The sequence below is a fragment of the Colossoma macropomum genome, unplaced genomic scaffold (genome assembly GCF_904425465.1).
Source record: "Colossoma macropomum unplaced genomic scaffold, Colossoma_macropomum, whole genome shotgun sequence".
NCBI lineage: Eukaryota > Metazoa > Chordata > Actinopteri > Characiformes > Serrasalmidae > Colossoma > Colossoma macropomum.
This window is the reverse complement of record NW_023494788.1, coordinates 40,343,297-40,362,709: the sequence shown is the minus strand read 5'-3', so window position 1 is coordinate 40,362,709 and position 19,413 is coordinate 40,343,297. Positions and strand designations below refer to the sequence as shown.

Here is a 19,413-nt window from a genome sequence, read left to right as displayed (position 1 = left end):
ATCTTTATGGACCCTCGGTAGGAGAAAGAAATATGTTCAATTTATATACATGATGGATTCCTCTAATGGAGGCAAATAGGCTGTAGTCCTTTTTCTTCTGCTTATAATTCATCCATGCGGTGCTTGTGCACGTTTTCTCTCACAGTTACATCTTGCTTTTTTTTCCTCTTCTTCCAACCCCACATTTAGCCTTGAGATAAAAACCTCCGCTCTCTTATGCTCCTATAGAGCTGGTAGTGTTACCACTCTTTTGGCATCCGGCTGTTTCTTCAATATTCTTTTATGCCATCGTTCGTTCCCTTTCTTTTGCCTGCAGTCAAACACTACCCATGCTGTGCTGAGCCAGGGTAGTTGGTAAGCGAAACACTGGGTGCTCGGCTTTCTTCTCCTTTTGTCTGTCTCTTTTCTCTCGATCCCTACTCATGTTTTTTTGGATCTAGTGCTTTCTTTGAATCTTGAGCCTCGCTGAGGTGAGCCCAAATAACACTTTTTGAAATGCATGGAGATCTGGCTATCGTTTACGGGACTGAACTTCTCTGCTAGTGCGCAAATGTTACCCCCCTTTGGTTTAATCAAAAATGATCAACAATTTAAATGAGATCTAACTGAAACTGATTTTCGGCTTGACCTTAATCTTTCATCGATTTGACTCCAGTAATTTATTGATTGGAATAATCTCATAAAATCAGATTATCTCGCTTTTGCCTTGCTGGAGATTTGATTACCGATACCTTCATTTAACGGTGCAACACTCTCTTTATCGGTCTTATACAATGTTAAAATGGTCTCTTTCACATGACGTAAGGTTTACTACTGGTGTGTGGGTCAGAAAAGAAGGAAGGCTGGTAAAAACCAAGGCTAAAGGCCTTAGACAAGTCACTGCTGCATATTAATGAGTGGTTTTTCCCAAGCTATTACACTCCAACAAAGAGCAGAAGGCACTCCAACGTCAGTTGACCCCATTACACAAGGCCAGCCCGTTCTTTCCCAGGATTGGAGCTAATTACATTCCTCATCCGCTGGCTTTGTCTCACCTGAGGCTACTGCCAGTCCCATTGCAAATTAAAAGGGGTTATGTATGGTTTGTGTAAGAGGCCTTTCTCTCTGTCCTCACTACCCATAGAGTTACCAGCAATTGATAGGAGAGCTGCCGCCAATATGCTAATTGCCTTTAGAGAAAGTGGAAAAGTGGCGTGGCTTGTTAAGGGACTTGTATGCCATTGATTGGGAGGCCATGCTGTAACCAGAATGCAATAAGGTTGGGGTGAGATCAGCCCTGCATGGGGAGTGTCGAGGGCTGGGCAGGCGTGAAGATACATGGGAGCCGTCACTCACCTAATTTGATCAATCAATAAAGGCCATAATGAAGAGCGGACAAGATCCAGCAGCTGTCCTCTGGCAGTCTCCCCCATCCTTCAGCTTGCTCTCTGTTGCAGTAAATAGACCAGCTACGAGCAGCAGCTAAAGGGATAGATCCGGGAAATATGTCTTGGACACAGGAATTTTCCACTTACTTTGAAAGCTTTCAAAGGGCTGTAAGCAGCTAAAACTGCTCGAGGAGTACGTATCAGAGCTCAGGTCCTACAAACAGAATACTGTAGTGTTGTCACTCCCACTCTGACACACTATTTCCATTGACATGAAAGCACTCAGATATCTGGAAGTCATGGTGACATTCCTTTCGAACAAGAGGCATACTGTGAGCAGAGGAATGGCAAGGACTTTCTTTTGTGACGGTAGAGTTTAAACGTTTGCTCCGTCAGCTGCGCAGATGTTTCCAAGTTCCTTCTCAAAGTCACGCGGTGTGTGTCTTGTTGCAGAGGCCTATGTCTTGTTCTGACCTTGTGAAAGCAGAGAGTACCTGCTTCTGTGCTGCTTCTTTCAAAAGCAAAGGCAGCTGTGCCTAGACCTTACAGTATCACTGAGGATACAGTATGTAGGGAGTAGCTTTATTTATCAAATATGCCTGAAGGCTGTTCTTATGTACAGAACAATATTAACAGCTTGGATGTAGAGAACATTATACCAGCTAGAGTTAACATCAGTGCCACCAGGTTGGTGCAGTGCCATAGTTTTAATTAAGCGGCTAAACCTGCCAAAGCGTTCAAAGACCTCGCGGTGGAAGAGATTCTTGCGTGATGCCTCTGGGTCTTTGAATGTGTCTTTTCAGATTTGGAGATGCTTGGCTCCACGGTCATTCGAGCGCTCTAAAGTAAAGCAGGATGAATGCACAATGGGGCCACATTTAATTGTATTTGACTCTTGCACCATCTCGCATTCATTTGATCTGGCCGACTGGTGCTGGCACTCAAGGCAGCCGGAAGAACTTCTTAGCCATCTACAGTTGTAATTTCTAACATGCCCTGTGCTTATTAGAATCCTGCAGTCCATCATTTTGAGCGTTCCAGACTGTAAGATGAGTCATTTTGCACTCACATTTCTCCCCCAAGTTGAAGTATCATGGCCAGCTTGTCAAAGCCTCTCAGCTCGCCTTGTCACACAGGATGAGTTGTCCGTCCACAGGGACCTGCGTAACGCTGTGCGCTGTGGCTCAGGTTTGACCGAGGTCCCCTGGGGTCACCCTGTGGTCACCTTCCGAAGCCGTATTTTAGCAGACGCGGTCATGGTGTAGCATCCGAGGAAATCCGAGGATGTCATTAAAAGGGCGGCATTTGTGAGTGGAATAATCTCTTGCGCTACGGCCCTCGCAGCTGACTCCGATCCAGCTTAAGTGGGAGGTCTAACAGGATGCTATCAGCTAATGCAGCGCCTCGCTCCACTCACACACATACACATGTACACTCACCCTCACGCGCTCCCCATGCCGCTACAGTCTGAGGGCTGAGGGTGAGCACGCTTCCAGCTTTAGCTCAGTCACTAGCAAAAAATATGAGCGGTCTGTTATCGATGCTGCCGCAATTACCTGGCATGTGTGCGCACGTAATTAGATAAGGTGTGCACGCTGTTTCCTAATGCCGCAAATCATATTAGCCCATTGATTTGCTGGAGTGACTCTGAATTATTCATTTTCATCCACAATGCTACTCTAAAATGAGATCCACGCAGCAAAGACCCCACTTGGGAAAAAAGAACTCTACACTTAAACACTCCCTGCCTCTACATCTCACTGCAGATCTCCAGGCTGCTCTCCCCAAGCAACTGTCACGACAAGGACGTCACTGCTGACCCCATATCGGCAATCTCACGTCTCTGTGTGCATCGCAGTGCGCCAGCGTGTTCCGTCATGCAATCTCCCGGACTGATCGTTATGGGCGAGAATGCGCAAGGGTATATTGAGACGCCAGACTCTTCTATTAACCGAGATTGCCCCGGGTTCAGTGACTGTGGCTCAGGCGCGCAGGCTCTGCCTCAAGAATTCATAAAGTCGCCGGCGCCGCAGCCTCATTGATGTCCCGCTCTTTGGCATGTTGTTGCGCGGTGGAGGATCAATATGACCTTACCTCAGCCGCCTGCTCCTTTGAAACTTAATTACTGATATTCAGCTACAAAGTTATCATAGCCCGGCTGCCAATATTCATCGGGGATCATTACTAGCCTAATAAAACGGGTTATTTACGGGCTGCACCACTGACATCCTGCCTCACTGGGGGATTTCAGTTCAGCCGGCTTTATTTGCCTCTCCACTCCCAGAAGCGCTGACCTGAAAACGCAAAAAATTGACAGCAAGAAAAGAACTAGAAAGGAAAATGTGTTGTTTTCTTTGGCTTGGCTTTTCCCCTCACCTCTCTCTTTTGTGTTGCTGGGAGCAAACAGGTGCCCACAACACTGAGGAGCGAGAACTCCATTCCCTTGGACAGCGACAGAGATTAGTTATTCCTTAAAGCTGATTGAATGCTTAGCAGACTCATAGATTTCGTTGATTGAACTCCTAATGTGATCATGAGGGAGGCGAAGACGGAGTCTCGCATTCTGCTGCACTTCATGTCCACTCATAGTTGCTCTTGTGCAAGTCCGTTCCACTGACACTCTGGCTCCCTGACCACAAGGAGACAGCGATAGTTCTGGAATGCCATATGTTAATATAGTTGCTAAATCAGTAGAGCCTTGTTATGGGTATTGAGGGCTGCCTTGCACTCCAGAATGACTCAAGTGTGGATGGGGAAACACTGACCCCTGAAGGCAAGAAGGTGTTACTGTGTCCATCAGACTCGTCTGCCCGGCGTCCCCCCACCACCACCCAATGTTTTAGTGTCTTGATTAATATGGTCCACTTTCTATCACCGCACTCACTGTTAATGCACACCGCGCCGCTTCCCCAAAGCAATTAGTGGAGGGCCTGCGCCTGTGTTGTTTTATCCAAAACAAGTTGCTTCCTGAAGCGCATCTAAGCATGCTGATTTATTCATATGTATTTACTCTAAAAGCTTCGGTCCCGTTCTTCTTTTTTCATGGAGAGCAGTTGGAGATGTGGGCCCTGTTTCAACCCAGTAGACAAAAGAGACAGTTCATGGAGATATCATGCCAGGCAGTGCCAGAGAGACAAAGAAAAGCCAGGAAATGACACTGCTTTTAAAATATGTCCATGCACCCGCTGTGTAAAGGGCTAGGAGTTGCACTGATCTCTGAGATATGGATATGTTAATATGTGCAAATTTGGTTTGTTGGTTTGTTGTTATGCTCAGAAGGGTGATATTCAGGTTACTGCCTTGTGGGGCTCGAGGCGAGTTGTGCATCTGTGCATGTGAACACCTGTCAGGGGGAAAGGCAGCGCAGAACTCTGCCAAATAAAAAATGCTGTCAAACAGAGGTTGTGGCAAGTGATGGTGAGCTTCCGGACTGACTGAGGCTCTGCTGTTACCAAGCTGGCTTCGCACAGGGTGATTGTCAATGTCAAGAACTGGAAAACAAACCATCCACTGGAGATTTCACCTCTGTACACACTGATTTATTGCTTGTATATTTGCTGTTTTAATCTCCATTTTTGCTGTTTTTCAGTTTTTGACATAATTTGAAAATGCCTGTTGCTCTTTACATTGTCTGTAAATTTCATGAGGAATGGGCCAAAAGAAACAACTCAAAAAGACTTGGAAAAACGTCTGGTTCCATTGACTTACATTAACAGTAAAGTATGTTTTTTCCTTCCCCTGTAAAGTTACCATTTTTGAGATACAAAGTTTTCTTCCGACAACAGCGATATATTACCATATAACTGTACTGAACTTCAATATGTATAAAAAGAGGAAACACATATTCAGACCCTTTTTGTTTGTTTGAATTTGTACTTTTAAATGTAAACAAAAAAAGGTATATATTCATTGGCATGAAAAGAAATATGTTTAGAAAGCAAAATTGTTAAGGAAAAAAGTTTTGTCACCACAAATTGATAAAATTAGTACTTTGTTGCAAAGACGTTGTTGGTAATTACAGCTTCGAGACATCTGTGGCAAGAAGTAATTAGTTTTTTGCAGCATTGTGGTTCAATTTTGGCTCATTCCTCTGGACAAGCCATCTTCAGCTCCCCAAAGTTACGATGGTCCCTATGATGGACTCACAATTTCAAAATCCTCTTTACATTTTCAGTGGGATTCACGTCAGGATATTGGGTAGGCCATGCAAGCACCTCCCCTTCTTTTTTAGAAACCAGTCTTAAGTTATTTTTGGAGTTGTTGTCCATCTTCTTCCCAGATTTAGTTTCTTGATTGAAAGTAAAACTCTATTCTAATACATCCCTGTTCATCACATCATATCATGGTGCTCCCACCTCTGTACTTCACTGAGGGTGTGGTTTTCCTGGGATCATACTCACAACCCTTCTTTCACTAAACACTCATGTGAGTGGGGAGTCGGAACAGAGATGATCGTGGTTCAGTTGCTTATTGCTTATTGTTCTCTGTGTAGCTGTTGTTTCTTCTGCTTTCAGGTCATCCTGTAACTCTTCGCGAGTGACCGCTAGCTTCATTTTTACCTCCGTTATCGTTTGTCTGAGATCGCATTGTGAAATATTGCACAGTGTACCTGCATATTATCAAACCACTGATAGAGATGTTTAAGGTCTTTGTTATGGCTCTGTAGCTTTTTCCATTCAAGTGCTGTTTAATGATGTCCCTGAGAACTTTAGGGAAGCTCCTTTATCTTTGCCTAGTTGCTACCTGTTACATGAAATCTGACTGCAAGCGCAATTTGTACGAGAACATCTTTTTTTTTTGCAGTATTAACATCTACAACTCTCTCTCTCTCTCTGTCTCTACATGTGTGTGTGTGTGTGTATATATATATATATATATATATATATATATACTTATGAATATATATTTTGTTTATTCATAATTTTGTTTCATATGTGTAAATTTGAAGTGGATATATGCAACAAAATCATATTCAATAACAAAAAGTACCTGAATACTTGTTTCCCCTTACTGCATAATTGTATCTTAAACGCAAACTACAAATCTTCATTATTTAGTGTATTTTATCATTTGAATTTGTTTTGACACCTGCAATAGTGCCGGCCCGATATGAAAATTTTGCCACCAATATCAGTTTTAGAAAGTTAAAAATTTTCATTTGATCTTTCTTATTGGTCAGATTAATCAGACTGCAGTAGTTTTAGTTAAACAGTGCTTTTCTATCTGATTTGATTGTGCATTTTCTGTGAAAATCTTTCACATAAGATTGTCAGTTCTCATTTTCTAAATTCAATTGAAATGAACTATGAAAAGTCTTGTAGTGCCAGAGATTCTTAGCGGTTTTGTTAGTTGCTGATTCTCATTACGCTGTAACTGAGAAACTGAAATTGATTTTTCTCTTTCTTTGTTTTTTTATCCACAGAGATCCCAATAAGCCGGTGCCTCAGGACACCAAATTCATCCACACGAAAGCCAACCGCTTTGAGGAGGTGGCCTGGTCCAAGTACAACCCGCAGGACCAGCTGTACCTGCACATTGGGCTGAAGCCGCGAGTGCGCGACCACTACCGCGCCACTAAGGTAGCCTTCTGGAAGCACCTCGTACCCCACCTGTACAACCTGCATGACATGTTCCACTACACATCCACCACCACCAAAGTGCCGCCACCTGAGACCACGCAGAACTCCCTGTCTACCAAGCGGCCCAACGGGAAGGCGTGGCCCTTCAATACGAAGCGGCCACCCATGTCTCCGGCATACAACAGCGAGAGCGGCAAGGAGCAGTGGAACGGCGGTGAAGAGCCTGGCCCACTGGTGGTTGAGAACCCGCGCGACTACTCCACCGAGCTGAGCGTCACTATCGCTGTCGGTGCCTCTCTGCTGTTCCTCAATGTGCTGGCTTTCGCCGCCCTGTACTACCGCAAGGACAAGCGCCGGCAGGAGCAGCAGCCTCAGTCCAGCCCTCCCAGGACCTCTAACCCAGCTTCGTCCAACGATGTGGGCCGCCACGCGCCTGAGGAGGAGATCATGTCGCTTCAGGTCAACCAGACGCACCACGAGTGTGACGCTGGGCCAGGCGGGGACACTCTGCGACTGGCCTCGCTACCCGACTACGCCCTGACGCTGCGGCGCTCGCCTGACGACATCCCGCTCATGACGCCCAACACCATCACCATGATCCCCAACTCGCTGGTGGGCATGCCCAACCTGCACCCTTACAACACCTTTACCGCTGGCTTCAACTCCACCGGCCTGCCCCACTCGCACTCCACTACCCGGGTATAGCTTTAAGGAGGCCCGTCTAAGCGTCGGGGAGTGGGAGCGAGTCTTTGGTTTTATAGGAATATACCCAGGGGGATTACGGAGAAGTCTAAAAACACGAACCGTTTGAATAGACTTGAACGGGAGGGTCCTGGCCGCGCTCTCCGGATGCCGAGTGGTTGCAGACCTGCCAAACCGTAAACTACTCCATCTTCCCCAGCAGTGGGACGAGCATTTCAAGCAGTATTTTTTTCTAATGATCATTTTAAAAATGGGGGTGGGGAACGCCTTTTTAAGAAGACTGGGGAGATATCAACACTTTTTTCTTGAATAATTAACAAAAATGAAAAAGAAAAGTGCTTTTTATTTCCCATTTCAGTCTCTTGTGGGAAAACATTTCAAAACAATGGCCTCTGAGATGACATTTGCATAATATTTGTGTTGCTTTTTTTTTTTTGTTTTCTTTTCAATGCCTTACTGAAAGCTTCGTTTTTTTTTTTCCTACTTTGTATCTTTCACTGCGTGGAACGTATTTGCCATAAACGACTAGATTCTTGAAAACACGAGAGACGAATATAGAAAACGCATAGAGAATTGAAGCAATCCGAACATGTTTTGAGTTGCATATCCTCTTACATGGTTTTATGTTTTTTTCTAATTTCCAGTGCTAAATATTTGTCTGATACAGACTCTGCCACGAGACAAGACTAGAGATACAGACTTTACTGTGATTGTTTTGTTAAGCGGAAAGTGCATCTTTTTTCAACAAATTTATCAACTATCAACTACCGAATCTGATTTTGATGAAATGCACATGTACACACAATACTGGGAACACCTGTTTGTTAGCGTGTGCGCGTCTGTGTGAGTGAGAACAGCGTGCCTGTGGTTAGAATACCTGAGAACGAGTGTATGGGTGTATCTGAGAGAGATGCTTGCGTGTGCACATGCCTACATTTGCCCTGTTTTTGTTGAACACTTTGTGTGGGGGGGTGGGAAAGGGAGGGCTTCTTTGCCATGTTGTTGATTTCGTTCACCACAGGTAGTGTTTCAGCTGCGTCTCTGGTCGTCTGTCTTTGCGAAATAGCACTTTTTTTTTGTTCTTTTAAGGAAAAAAATTATATATGTCTAATTTTGCTTAAGAATTACAAAAATAAATCTATTATTTTACATGTAAAAGAAAAAAAAAATAGCTAAAGATTCAACTCAACTAACTGACATGATTCCATTGACTTTGTAAGAGTTTCTCCCAGCAGGAGACGGTGGCCTGTTTACACTGAATAACCTTATTTCGGTGTAGACCTGTGTTTCTTTAAATATATATATAAATATATATATATATATATATATATAAATATTGGCATACATACATATATGTATAGGGCTTTTATGAAGATTATACTCCCATTGATCTAAACGTGTAAATGACTACTATTAGATTGAAAGCACCAATATCCAGAAGACAGAGCGAATAGTGTTTGTCCTAGTCTAATTCTCAACACCATAATCTGAAGCCACACCAAGTGTCTTTTTAATAGCTCTATATGTATATTTATGTATAAATATATTTAATATTTATTTATGTATACCAGATGTATACATGCTGATTGTGCCATGTGCCAAAATTAAACCATAAAACTGGAGAAGACATGTTTGCAAAAAAACATTATTTCTCATGCAAGTTTCCTCCAATTTATTCTGATTGATTTGGAATTTTGAACCTGTTAATACGATTCTGTTGGGTTCTGGTCGAATCATCAAACGCAATCTGTTCATGCAGTCGCATGCTGTTCTTTTCACATTGCGCTAACAGAAGAAAACAACTTGGCAGCTTTGCCAACAAAGAAGAAGCAACTGAAAAAATGCGGTGGTTCAAAGGTGGAAATTTGGATGTGAGACATGCTCTTATGTGGGTCAGTGGTTTTCCTCATTTTAATCTACTTGCTAGTCGATTGCGGATGTGTGGGGTAAAAGCGGTCCGACCCAGCGAGTGCAGCGAGCTCGGCTTTGGCCAAAGTGTTCTCAGCCAGTAAGGCACTTGTCTTCATTGACCTTAATCAACCACCTCCTGCTCTTCATCACAATTGCTCTTGAATACTCTTTAGCCCCCTACTCCCCCAGCCCAGCAGAATGACAAGGATATCTATGCTAAAGGTTGTCTGCAGTCTCCACAGAAAAGTCTCCTCACATTAGTGTCTCTGCGCTGCTCGCTGTGTATTTGGAAGGTCGTAGTAGCCCAGTTTTATCTCTCGTTTGAGCTGAAACTCGACTCAGCTAAGCTGAAGTGACTCTTGATGATGCCATTTAGGCCTAATGAATAAATACTGCATTTGCCCATTAGTCCTGATTGGTCTGTGGAAGAAAGTTATGAGTCATCAGATTTTGAAGTTGGAGAAGGCTTGAATTAGGCCTGAATGAACCTCCAGAGGAAGGAACATTCAAGCACTCACAAGGCAAACCTCTAGGCAACGATCTGATTCACAGAGCCTGTTGACATTGGTTTAATAGCCGCCGTCTGTAATTCTGCTAACCGAGACGTTCATGTAAAGGGCTCAAAAAGAAGCATCAACCAGTCATGTCTTCTTACGGCGGTGAGGAGCCTGGCCCACTGGTGGTGGAGAACCCACGCGACTACTCCACCGAGCTGAGCGTCACTAATGCCGTCGGTGCCTCTCTGCTGTTCCTCAATGTGCTGGCTTTCGCCGCCCTGTACTACCGCAAGGACAAGCACCGGCAGGAGCAGCAGCCTCAGTCCAGCCCTCCCAGGGCCTCTAACCCAGCTTCGTCCAGCGACGTGGGCCACCACACGCCCGAGGAGGAGATCATGTCGCTTCAGGTCAACCAGACGCACCACGAGTGTAAATGGCATCATCAAGAGTCACTCAAAAGGCAAACCTCTGGGCAACGATCTGAGAGTTAGATTCACAGAGACTCTTGTAATTGGTTTAATAGCCGTCGTCTGTAATTCTGCTAACCGAGACGTTCATGTAAAGGCCTCAAAAGGAAGCATCAACCAGTCATGTCTCCTCACCAGCTGAGACATGGCAGGTGGCCAATTAGAATGTAGCTCACCTCCGGGCTCCTCCTCCGTCTCATCACAATACGGGGATTAGATGCTTCATTGAATTCGAATACCCTTTCTCGATCAAGTATTTAAGCAAGCAGCGGTTGGTCGGAGCTCAGAGGTCAAACTCCTCTCCAGAATCAATATCGTACTCTGCATGACCACTGCTCCCTCATAATTAATCATTTCAGATCACTAGAAATGGAACAGTCTCTTCCCCGACTGATCAGGAGCTGCCAGTTTAACATGAAAATGAATCAGTGTTCTTGGTATCCGCAGGTCTGTTAGCGGTAACAGCTTTACCCCCCTGAATTCTCTGGTGAAGTCTTCATTTTTCTCATTTGTGGTGTGGATATTTTTAGTTCCTGTCCACACATTCCAGGCAAATCTCAGTCGTGTAGCTCGCCTGCTAAGAACGATGCTGAGCCTCACTGGACACGAGGGCTGGCAACGCATGCTGGCTGCCAATATAAAAAATGCTATCGTCTTCAAATACTCCCTAACTGGATTACACTGTTGGCTCACTTTCTCACTTCCAAGGCATGAAAGTATAGAAGATGTGATTTTCTTTTTTTTATTTAGTTTCACTGATTACATTAAAACTAGACATGCATCTCTAACCTGGAGTAGATCATTTTAAGGCTAGCTTCATGCAGACATTAACCCTTTTAACATTAACCATAAAATGTACTTTCGGCCTGTTTTAGAGGTCCCTTACTTTAGCTATGCATTTTCTTTAATACAATCAAAGGAATGTATTTCAATAGAAATGTTCATGATTTACAAAAATGGAAGCAAACTGGATTTTCACCTTTAGAGGTGAGCAAGCAAATCAATATTTATTGTGTTTAAGTGCTCTTTGTTGCTACAGTAGTACGTGCTTTTTCAGTGTCAAGCAATCTGCAGTTGGGCTTGTTTTTTCCAGCAGGGAGTTCTCACACTTTCCCTTTTAATTCCTTATTGCTCACTAGCAGCTCAACACAGACACAGCATTGCACACAAAGAGCCACAAAATAAGCTTTATAGATTATGCTAAATAAAAATATCTGGGTCGAATATCATCCAGCCAGCAGAGCGGCCACTCGGGTGCCAGGGCCATAACTAGGATGAAAATTTTTAGTGAGGTTCATTTTGCAGAAATGTGACCTACATCTCAAGGTGAATAAACTGCCGAATATGAGTGTTACACCAATCGTAAGTTTCTCCTTTTTTGCCAAATGATTGTTCCTTTTTTTATCCATCCATAACTGTTATGCATCTTTTCCTTTCATTTGTTCCTTCCCCATCCCTCCATTCTTCCATGAACTGCTATTACTGTTCCATAAACTGAATTTACTCCAGCTGCCCAGCTGCAGTCCATTTAATTACTTATTTAACTAATTCTCTCTCTCTCTCTCTCTCTCTCTCTCTCTCTCTCTCTCTCTTTGCTTTCCTCTTTTGCATCTCTGTCTTCACTGATTACTGAAAAAGCACACATTAAACATGTGCTATAAAAGGTTGTCTGTACCAGCGAGCTAATGGGAAAGGCAACTACTCATACAGTTAACTTAGTCAGCCTAATTTAACTGCTGATTTCTCAATAACGTTAGTTACATGAAGCTATACCTTCACTATGCTCGTTAACAGTGAACTTTCTAAGGTTGTAGTATGTTCTGAGTAGGTAACACAACACAACAGTACAATACAACTTTAATTTCTCTTCTAATCGCCGATATATATCTGAATATGGAGCCTGTAGCATAACCTGAGCAGTTACTGGAGCTGACTAAAGCTTGATGATTTAGCCAGCAAATTTACGAGCAGCCCAGACACAAAATGAAATATTAAGGTTTGCATTTTACAATCTTAAAGTGTTAATTCTGCTCATAAACTCTCAGCTAGATACATTTTTACCACTGCGATGTTACACACCGACCAGGCGTAACATTATGACCACCTCCTTGTTTCTACGCTCATTATCCATTTTATCAGCTCCACTTACTATATAGGTGCACTTTGTAGTTCTACAGTTACAGACTGTAGTCCATCTGTTTCTCTGATACTTTGTTAGCCCCCTTTTACCCTGTTCTTCAGTGGTCAGGACCCCCATGGACCCTCACAGAGCAGGTACTATTTGGGTGGTGGATCATTCTCAGCACTGCAGTAACACTGACGTGGTGGTGGTGTGTTAGTGTGTGTTGCGCTGGTCTGAGTGGATCAGACACAGCAGTGCTGCTGGAGTTTTTAAACACCTCAGTGTCACTGCTGGACTGAGAATAGTCCACCACCCAAAAATATCCAGCCAACAGCGTCCTGTGGGCAGCATCCTGTGACCACTGATGAAGGAATAGAGGATGACCAACACAAACTGTGCAACAGCAGATAAGCTATCGTCTCTGACTTTACATCTACAAGGTGGACTGATAAGGTAGGAGTGTCTAATAGAGTGGACAGTGAGTGGACACAGTGTTTAAAAACTCCAGCTGCACACCTGAACATCTCAAGAAGTCAAAGTTACTCTGGTTCTCTGGGTGGTGTAGCAGCTGGAACCAGTCACTGCTCATTCTGTATTTATGTCGCTTTTATTAACACTGAATCTCTTAAAACTCTTCCTAATCCTTCTGAAACTACCCAGGTCCAGACCTCCATGTCCTCATAGCTAGTTACGTCCATGTCGGGTGCTATAAAAGTCAGCATCACTGCTGAATCTGTTGACCTCAAGAAAAGGGCAGTTCATTAGTTTATTAGTTGCATCAGGTGTATTGGTAACAGAGGATGCTCTAAAATGTGCAAGTACTCCAGGACCAAAACAGAGAACCTGAATTAGAATTTATTACACTGTGCATTTCTAATTCTAATTCCTCTCCTTACAGACATGAGCGCTATGAAAGCCTTGCTTTCTACTATGGGTTATTCTTTTATATGTGTATAACGCTCTGTAATGCTGTAGTAGTGATATGCATGACTACATCCTATTACAGTAACAACACATGGGTCATTCTATAGAAACGTCCATTTTTGCGTCCTCAGCATTTACACATATATTACACTTGAAAAACGTTAGGGTTACAATTTATTTATATTTTAAAAATAAAACAATAAGTTATTTTAACAATTGCACCTTCTTGAGCCTCAATTTAGCAATATTGGTTTTTAAATCAATTATCTAGAATTCCAAGCACCACAGAAGAGCTCGTCCTCACAGTCATGTGTGAAGGCTGAGGCCATATTTTGACGTAAAAAGCATGTTTTTCGTATTTTAACTACAATAATCTATACATGACTATTCAATATATAAATTAAATGACAAAGAAAACAAAAGCCAAATAAATATTATAAAATATATAATGAAAGTTGCTGTCCCCAGGAGTCGTGTCACTGGTGTTACTGCGTAACAAAAAATCTCTTATTTTGAAATAAAGGCACACCGATGACATCACTTGACTTCCTTTTACCTGTTTTCTGAGGATCTATGAAGAAAAGCTCATGGTGAGTCCACTGTGTCTTTCAGTTATCAGAGATTTTCTCATTTAGCTCATGATTTCATATGAAGCTTTTAGCTGAAGTCACCGGTGTGACCGACTTTATTCTGAGGTAACTGTGAAAAAACAGAATACAAATGGATTAAATTCCATATTTTAGTGGATATTCCATGATTGACAACATGTGGTTTGATGCTCTGTAGCAGCCGTTTAGTAAAATGCACTGTTCATTAAAAATGTCTCTGGTGTTCCCTTTCTTATGTGTAACACCAGTGAGGACTGGTAACACCAGTGACACCTAAGGATGGATAGAAAAGTAGGCGTTTCTGTAGAATGACCCACATACACAGTTTAAAAGAAAGTGAACAATGAAAAGCAAACATTTAAGTAAACTCAAGTTAGATCTGAAAGTCAGAGGTTTGTTTTCTATTTAGTTATTATAGGTTCATTTGCAAACCTTTTTTCTTACATTTACAGCCTTCAAGGTTCACAGCAGGCAGACGGTGGTGCGCTAGCAGAGGTCTTGTGGACGTCCTCCTCCAGACTTGACTCCAGTCTAGTCAGACTGGCAGTCTTTTCTTTAGATCCATGGGTGCCTTAACCACTGTTCCACCACAACGGCTCCCTTGACACCATTTCAAGGTTCTTCCGATATTGCTTTTATCATATTGATTTATTGGTGAGGTGGCCATCACTTGACCTCCACATTTGTTCAAGACAAACTCAGCTTATAAACAAACGTTTCAGCGGCCTGCTATATTAAAGGGAACTTTCCAGAACTTACTGACACAAAGCTAACCTGCAGTTTCATAAGAAAACACTTTTTGGAGGAAACAAAGTGAGACTGGCTCTGAAAGTACATTATGAGAGAGCAGTGGTCAGGCAAAACCTGATATGGACTCTGGAGAGGGCAGGACCTCCGAGCTTCAGGCAAAGGCAGCTTTCCTATAGGTTTGATTGAGAAGGGTTTCAGCGGATTTGATGAAGCATCTAATCCCCACATTGTGAGCTGAGGCTCGCTGGGGTACCCTGGAGAACTAAGGAGAACTATGAAACTGGATGTCGTCAAAGGCAATTGTGGTGGCCTGCTCTCAAACCAATATCAAAACAATTTCTCTCTCTTTCTCTGCTGAACTCTTCCATCTCTGCCGAAAAGCTGTTTCTTTTCTGAACATCTCTGCTCTTTTTTTCTTTCCCGAACTGCCCTCTCTCTCTCTCTGTTTTCTCTATTTTCTTTACCCTTTTTGCTTTGGCCTGAAGTGTCTGCATGGATTTTTAGGCAATAGATTTATTTTTGGGATAAAAAAAAGAAAAGAATTGGTGATCCATTCTTTACTAAGCCCTACAGCATCTTCAGAATCCCCACAGTTTGCTCCTGACTCGCTTTTAAAAGTGCAAAAAGATGTGCTGGATTAAAATGATGCTGTTTTACTCAAGCTGTTTCAGCCATAATGTTGCGTTTATGACCGTATATTCAGAACATTGCTTTTTGATTCTCCGTCTTTTTTCTGCTGATCGCTTAATGGAGCATAAAAAGCATTTGTTCGTCCCGTTTATAGGTAACTTTTAAAAGAACGGCTGGTCTGTAAAGGCCAAATGAATAATGTCTTGCACATCAGACACTGATATATTAACAAGAAATATGATAATATGGAGCCAGCTGGTGAGATCTAGTGCATGCAAAGTGTGATGTTAAACTCCAGTGCAGTGAACCGTAGAGAAGGTTAATGTCACCTATAAGCATGTATTGATGAGCATACACAGTAATGGATTCAGATTGACCAGCTATATTTGGATCAATTTATCATATCACGGATTATTTCATCTTTACACGTTTCAGTTTAATACAATGCAGTTTATTAGTAATCGATATCATATTTATTGTTTAGGCTCTGTAATACAGCACATTGAATTTGACACTTAGCTAAGTAGCCAACTGTCCAGTGGTGTCCAGTGTGTAAATAGAGCAGTGATTCCTATATGACGCGTCCAATATAGAAATTAAGACTGACATGCTTTATGGTAGGCCCTGCGATGGACTGGCGACCTGTCCAGGGTGTATCCTGCCTTCCGCCCAGTGACAGCTGAGATAGCTGAGGTGTAAACAAAGTGATTGAGTGTTTGAAGTGCTCCTTTCTAGAGAAACTCAGAATTGTTCACAGTGGCTGTGATAGGAACCAGACATCCAGCATTTAATGCCCCTAAAAGCTCCCTCACAGATTATTATTACATGAAATGGTTTGAAAATGTTGAAAATGTAGGAGACATAGTTTTATGAGAGATCCTTTCAGACCCATAGCGCTGAGTCGTCTTCTCACAGTGGAAGGATGGACAGAAACACCTGTGGATGTTTTCAGATCTCAAGCAAGGATCTCATCATCTCTCAGAGATGAAAGCACAGTGCACTTAATAATCTGATAACTGCAGGAAATCAGATTTTGTCAGTAATCCAATCAATGCATACTTGAGTAATCAGATAATGGGGAAACTCCAGGTCTACATGAGTCAGACAGTGATCAGATTTCTGCTTTACAACCAGCCAATAAACACACAGAAGAAGACATGATGTAAACATAATGTAAAACTCAAACTTCATGCCATTGCTTTCTTTAAAACGTTGCACCACTTTACCTGAAAATATGAACATACATCATCTAGAAGATGAAGAATATTTTAATTCTTAATTGCGTTGAGAATGTAGTTGGTTTCAGCATCACTCCAAAAATGTTTTGCTGCGTCTTCGGCAACGCTGCTTGTTTATTTTGGTACAGCAGTCTGTTCCGCAAATGCATAGACTGAGAAATCCGAAAGAAATCAGAGTAAGAGTTCACATGCACTGAGAAATCTGAGCTAAAATCCAGCCTCTTTATCAGATTTCTTAATCAGATTTCTAGATCAGAGTATGGTGTTTACATGACCATCTAAATAATCGGATAACTGCAGAAATCTGTATAATCGGATTATTAAGTGCATGTAAATGTTTTGTTTTTTTCACTTATTTTCCCTTTTATCTTCCTTATTCAGGTGTATTATTTTATATCTAATCTCCTCAGAAACATCTTCTGAAGATTAACAACTTGTACATAATTGCCAATTTTGACGGGGAATAAAATAAACAAAGGGTGGTCTCTGACTTTTGCACAGTATTGTGTACAAACTCAGAAGACCTGTAGGTTCACTGGTGGTTTGGATGGTAAATAAAATGGCTACATTTGTGTTGTAGACATTGAAAACTCTGGTTCCTATCACCAGCACTGTTAAGTTCCTCTGCAATAAGCCATTTCAGATCAAACCACTCTGAATGACTTTGTTTACATCTCAACCGCTGCATTAGGCTGATTGGTTGAGAAGTGTTCTAACTGTGCTCTTATTTCGCCATAACATCACAGGTTTTTCACAAACACTGTATCACTCCACTGAGATGCCGTTGCTAAGCAACGACTTTGACAGCTGTAGGAGACGCTCAAGCCATCTGAACGTTTTTACTTCTTACTTTGCCACAAACAGAAAATGGACACTTTTAAGATCACATTTGACCGACAGCCGATTTGGTCAGACTCTGAAGATGAGACGACACTAAATTCCCAAACTGTCAGTTGGCCTGTGTGGAGCTGGAGAACGAACTGCTGGCTGTGCAGCGAGTGGGCGGAGCTCGTTACTCTGACGTAGCAACAAGCTGCTCGTTAAGGAACTATAATTTGGCGGAAGGAACTGCGAACATTAAAACATATTAAACGCCGCGTTCACGGCCCAGTTTATTAATTTATTACTGTATTTATTTAACTGTTAAAAGCAGTAGAACACTCGAGGAGTGTGTTATCGCCAATAACATCACTGCTGTGATGATCTACGGCGACCAAATCACAGCCGTGATGTTATTTCACGACAAAACTCCCTCTCGGGTTCTATTGCTTAAAAAAACTCATGCTGTCCAATTACAAACTGCACTGTTCCTCACACCACATATTACAGATGTCAGAAATTATGGTGATTTCTTCTAGTATATGACAAGGACTTCCTCAGCTGTTAAATCCTCATTGTTATTACATATGTTAGGTATTTATTATTCATGGGATGCTTTAAACTATGCTATTCAATATATTAAAAGCTCTATGGATCTCAATGTACCATCTCCATTATCTGCTACTGTTCCTTTTTTTAGCTTCCACTAAGACGTTCTTCTGAGTGGAGGAATGAATCAGCACAGAGAGCTGGTTTGGATTCCATACATTTTCTTTGTTTCAACATCTCAAAGGCCTCACACTGTACATGTGCTATATCTTTATAAAGGAATACAGATTACACGGCTTTTATCAAGCCTTGGATCTGCTAGTAGAATGTATCCACAAGCATGCATTTGAAATGAAATATCTATTCATCTACAGACTTTGCATCGTGAGCTTCATGAATGCTGGGGAAGATACAGTAGCTCTTCAGTTTTGCATGACTGAGATGTCGCCTGCTTTCAGCGCTGATCCCTTTTTATGCTAACGGAATGTGTTAAAACCTTAAAGCTACAGTTTTGATGCAGCAAAAAAGGCCCAGTGTAAAAAAAGGCCTGGGAAATTGGCCATTTGTATGATGTTTATCAGGCCGATGTGCAGCTCTCACGCAATGCATGCAGTCCTGAGGGTGTTGTACCTCGAGGATACGTGCGGTATAATGAAGCTATGAAGGCAGCTCGTTTGGCCATCCTCGCGTTAGGCAGCCAAAAGGTGGAGGCGATTAGAAATCTAGGACTTGAGCATTAATTGGCCATTTTCTACATGGCAAAATAATAGCGAAGCTGCTCCGACTTGCTGTGCTGCTCATGTGCTGCAGCGCTCCTTAAGGGACAGCAGGCCCAGCTGCTGCATTGACTGGAACAGTAATGATTCCGTCTAGGTGATGGATGGCCCGAAGAAGCTTACGGAGTGAGACAAACATCTAACAAGCCAGCAGACCTGGCTCTCTCTCTCTCTCTCTCTCTCTCTCATTCTCTCTCTCTCTCTCGTTCTCAGTTCTCACTCAATTCCCCAGAGTCCCCCATCAACTTCCACTCCTCTTAAAGATAATTAGCTGTAGCTTTGCATTCACAAGGCCACGTTCCCCTTTGAATGGGCTATCAGACAGGAAGAGGGGAGATACGCTAATTGCACACGCCACATCGCGCACATTAAAGAGGGCCTAACCGCACGTGTGTTGAAAGCGCCATAAAGCAGCACGAGCTAACGAACGCGCATTAACCTTACACTGCTGTAAGTAATGACCCAGATGCAGCC

At 42.6% G+C, this 19,413-nt stretch overlaps 1 protein-coding gene across 2 annotated transcripts in view; it reads left to right on the top strand.

Moving 5' to 3' along the window:
• Positions 1 to 9,275, top strand: part of nlgn3a (neuroligin 3a) — a 172,332-nt gene extending 163,057 nt beyond the window's left edge. For both annotated transcript variants that reach the window (XM_036569366.1, XM_036569367.1), the window contains one exon: positions 6,790 to 9,275. In XM_036569366.1, coding sequence (XP_036425259.1) covers positions 6,790 to 7,651 — 862 coding nt within the window. In that variant the 3' untranslated portion in view covers positions 7,652 to 9,275. The remainder of the gene's footprint in view (positions 1 to 6,789) is intronic.
• Positions 9,276 to 19,413: the final 10,138 nt, after the last annotated feature.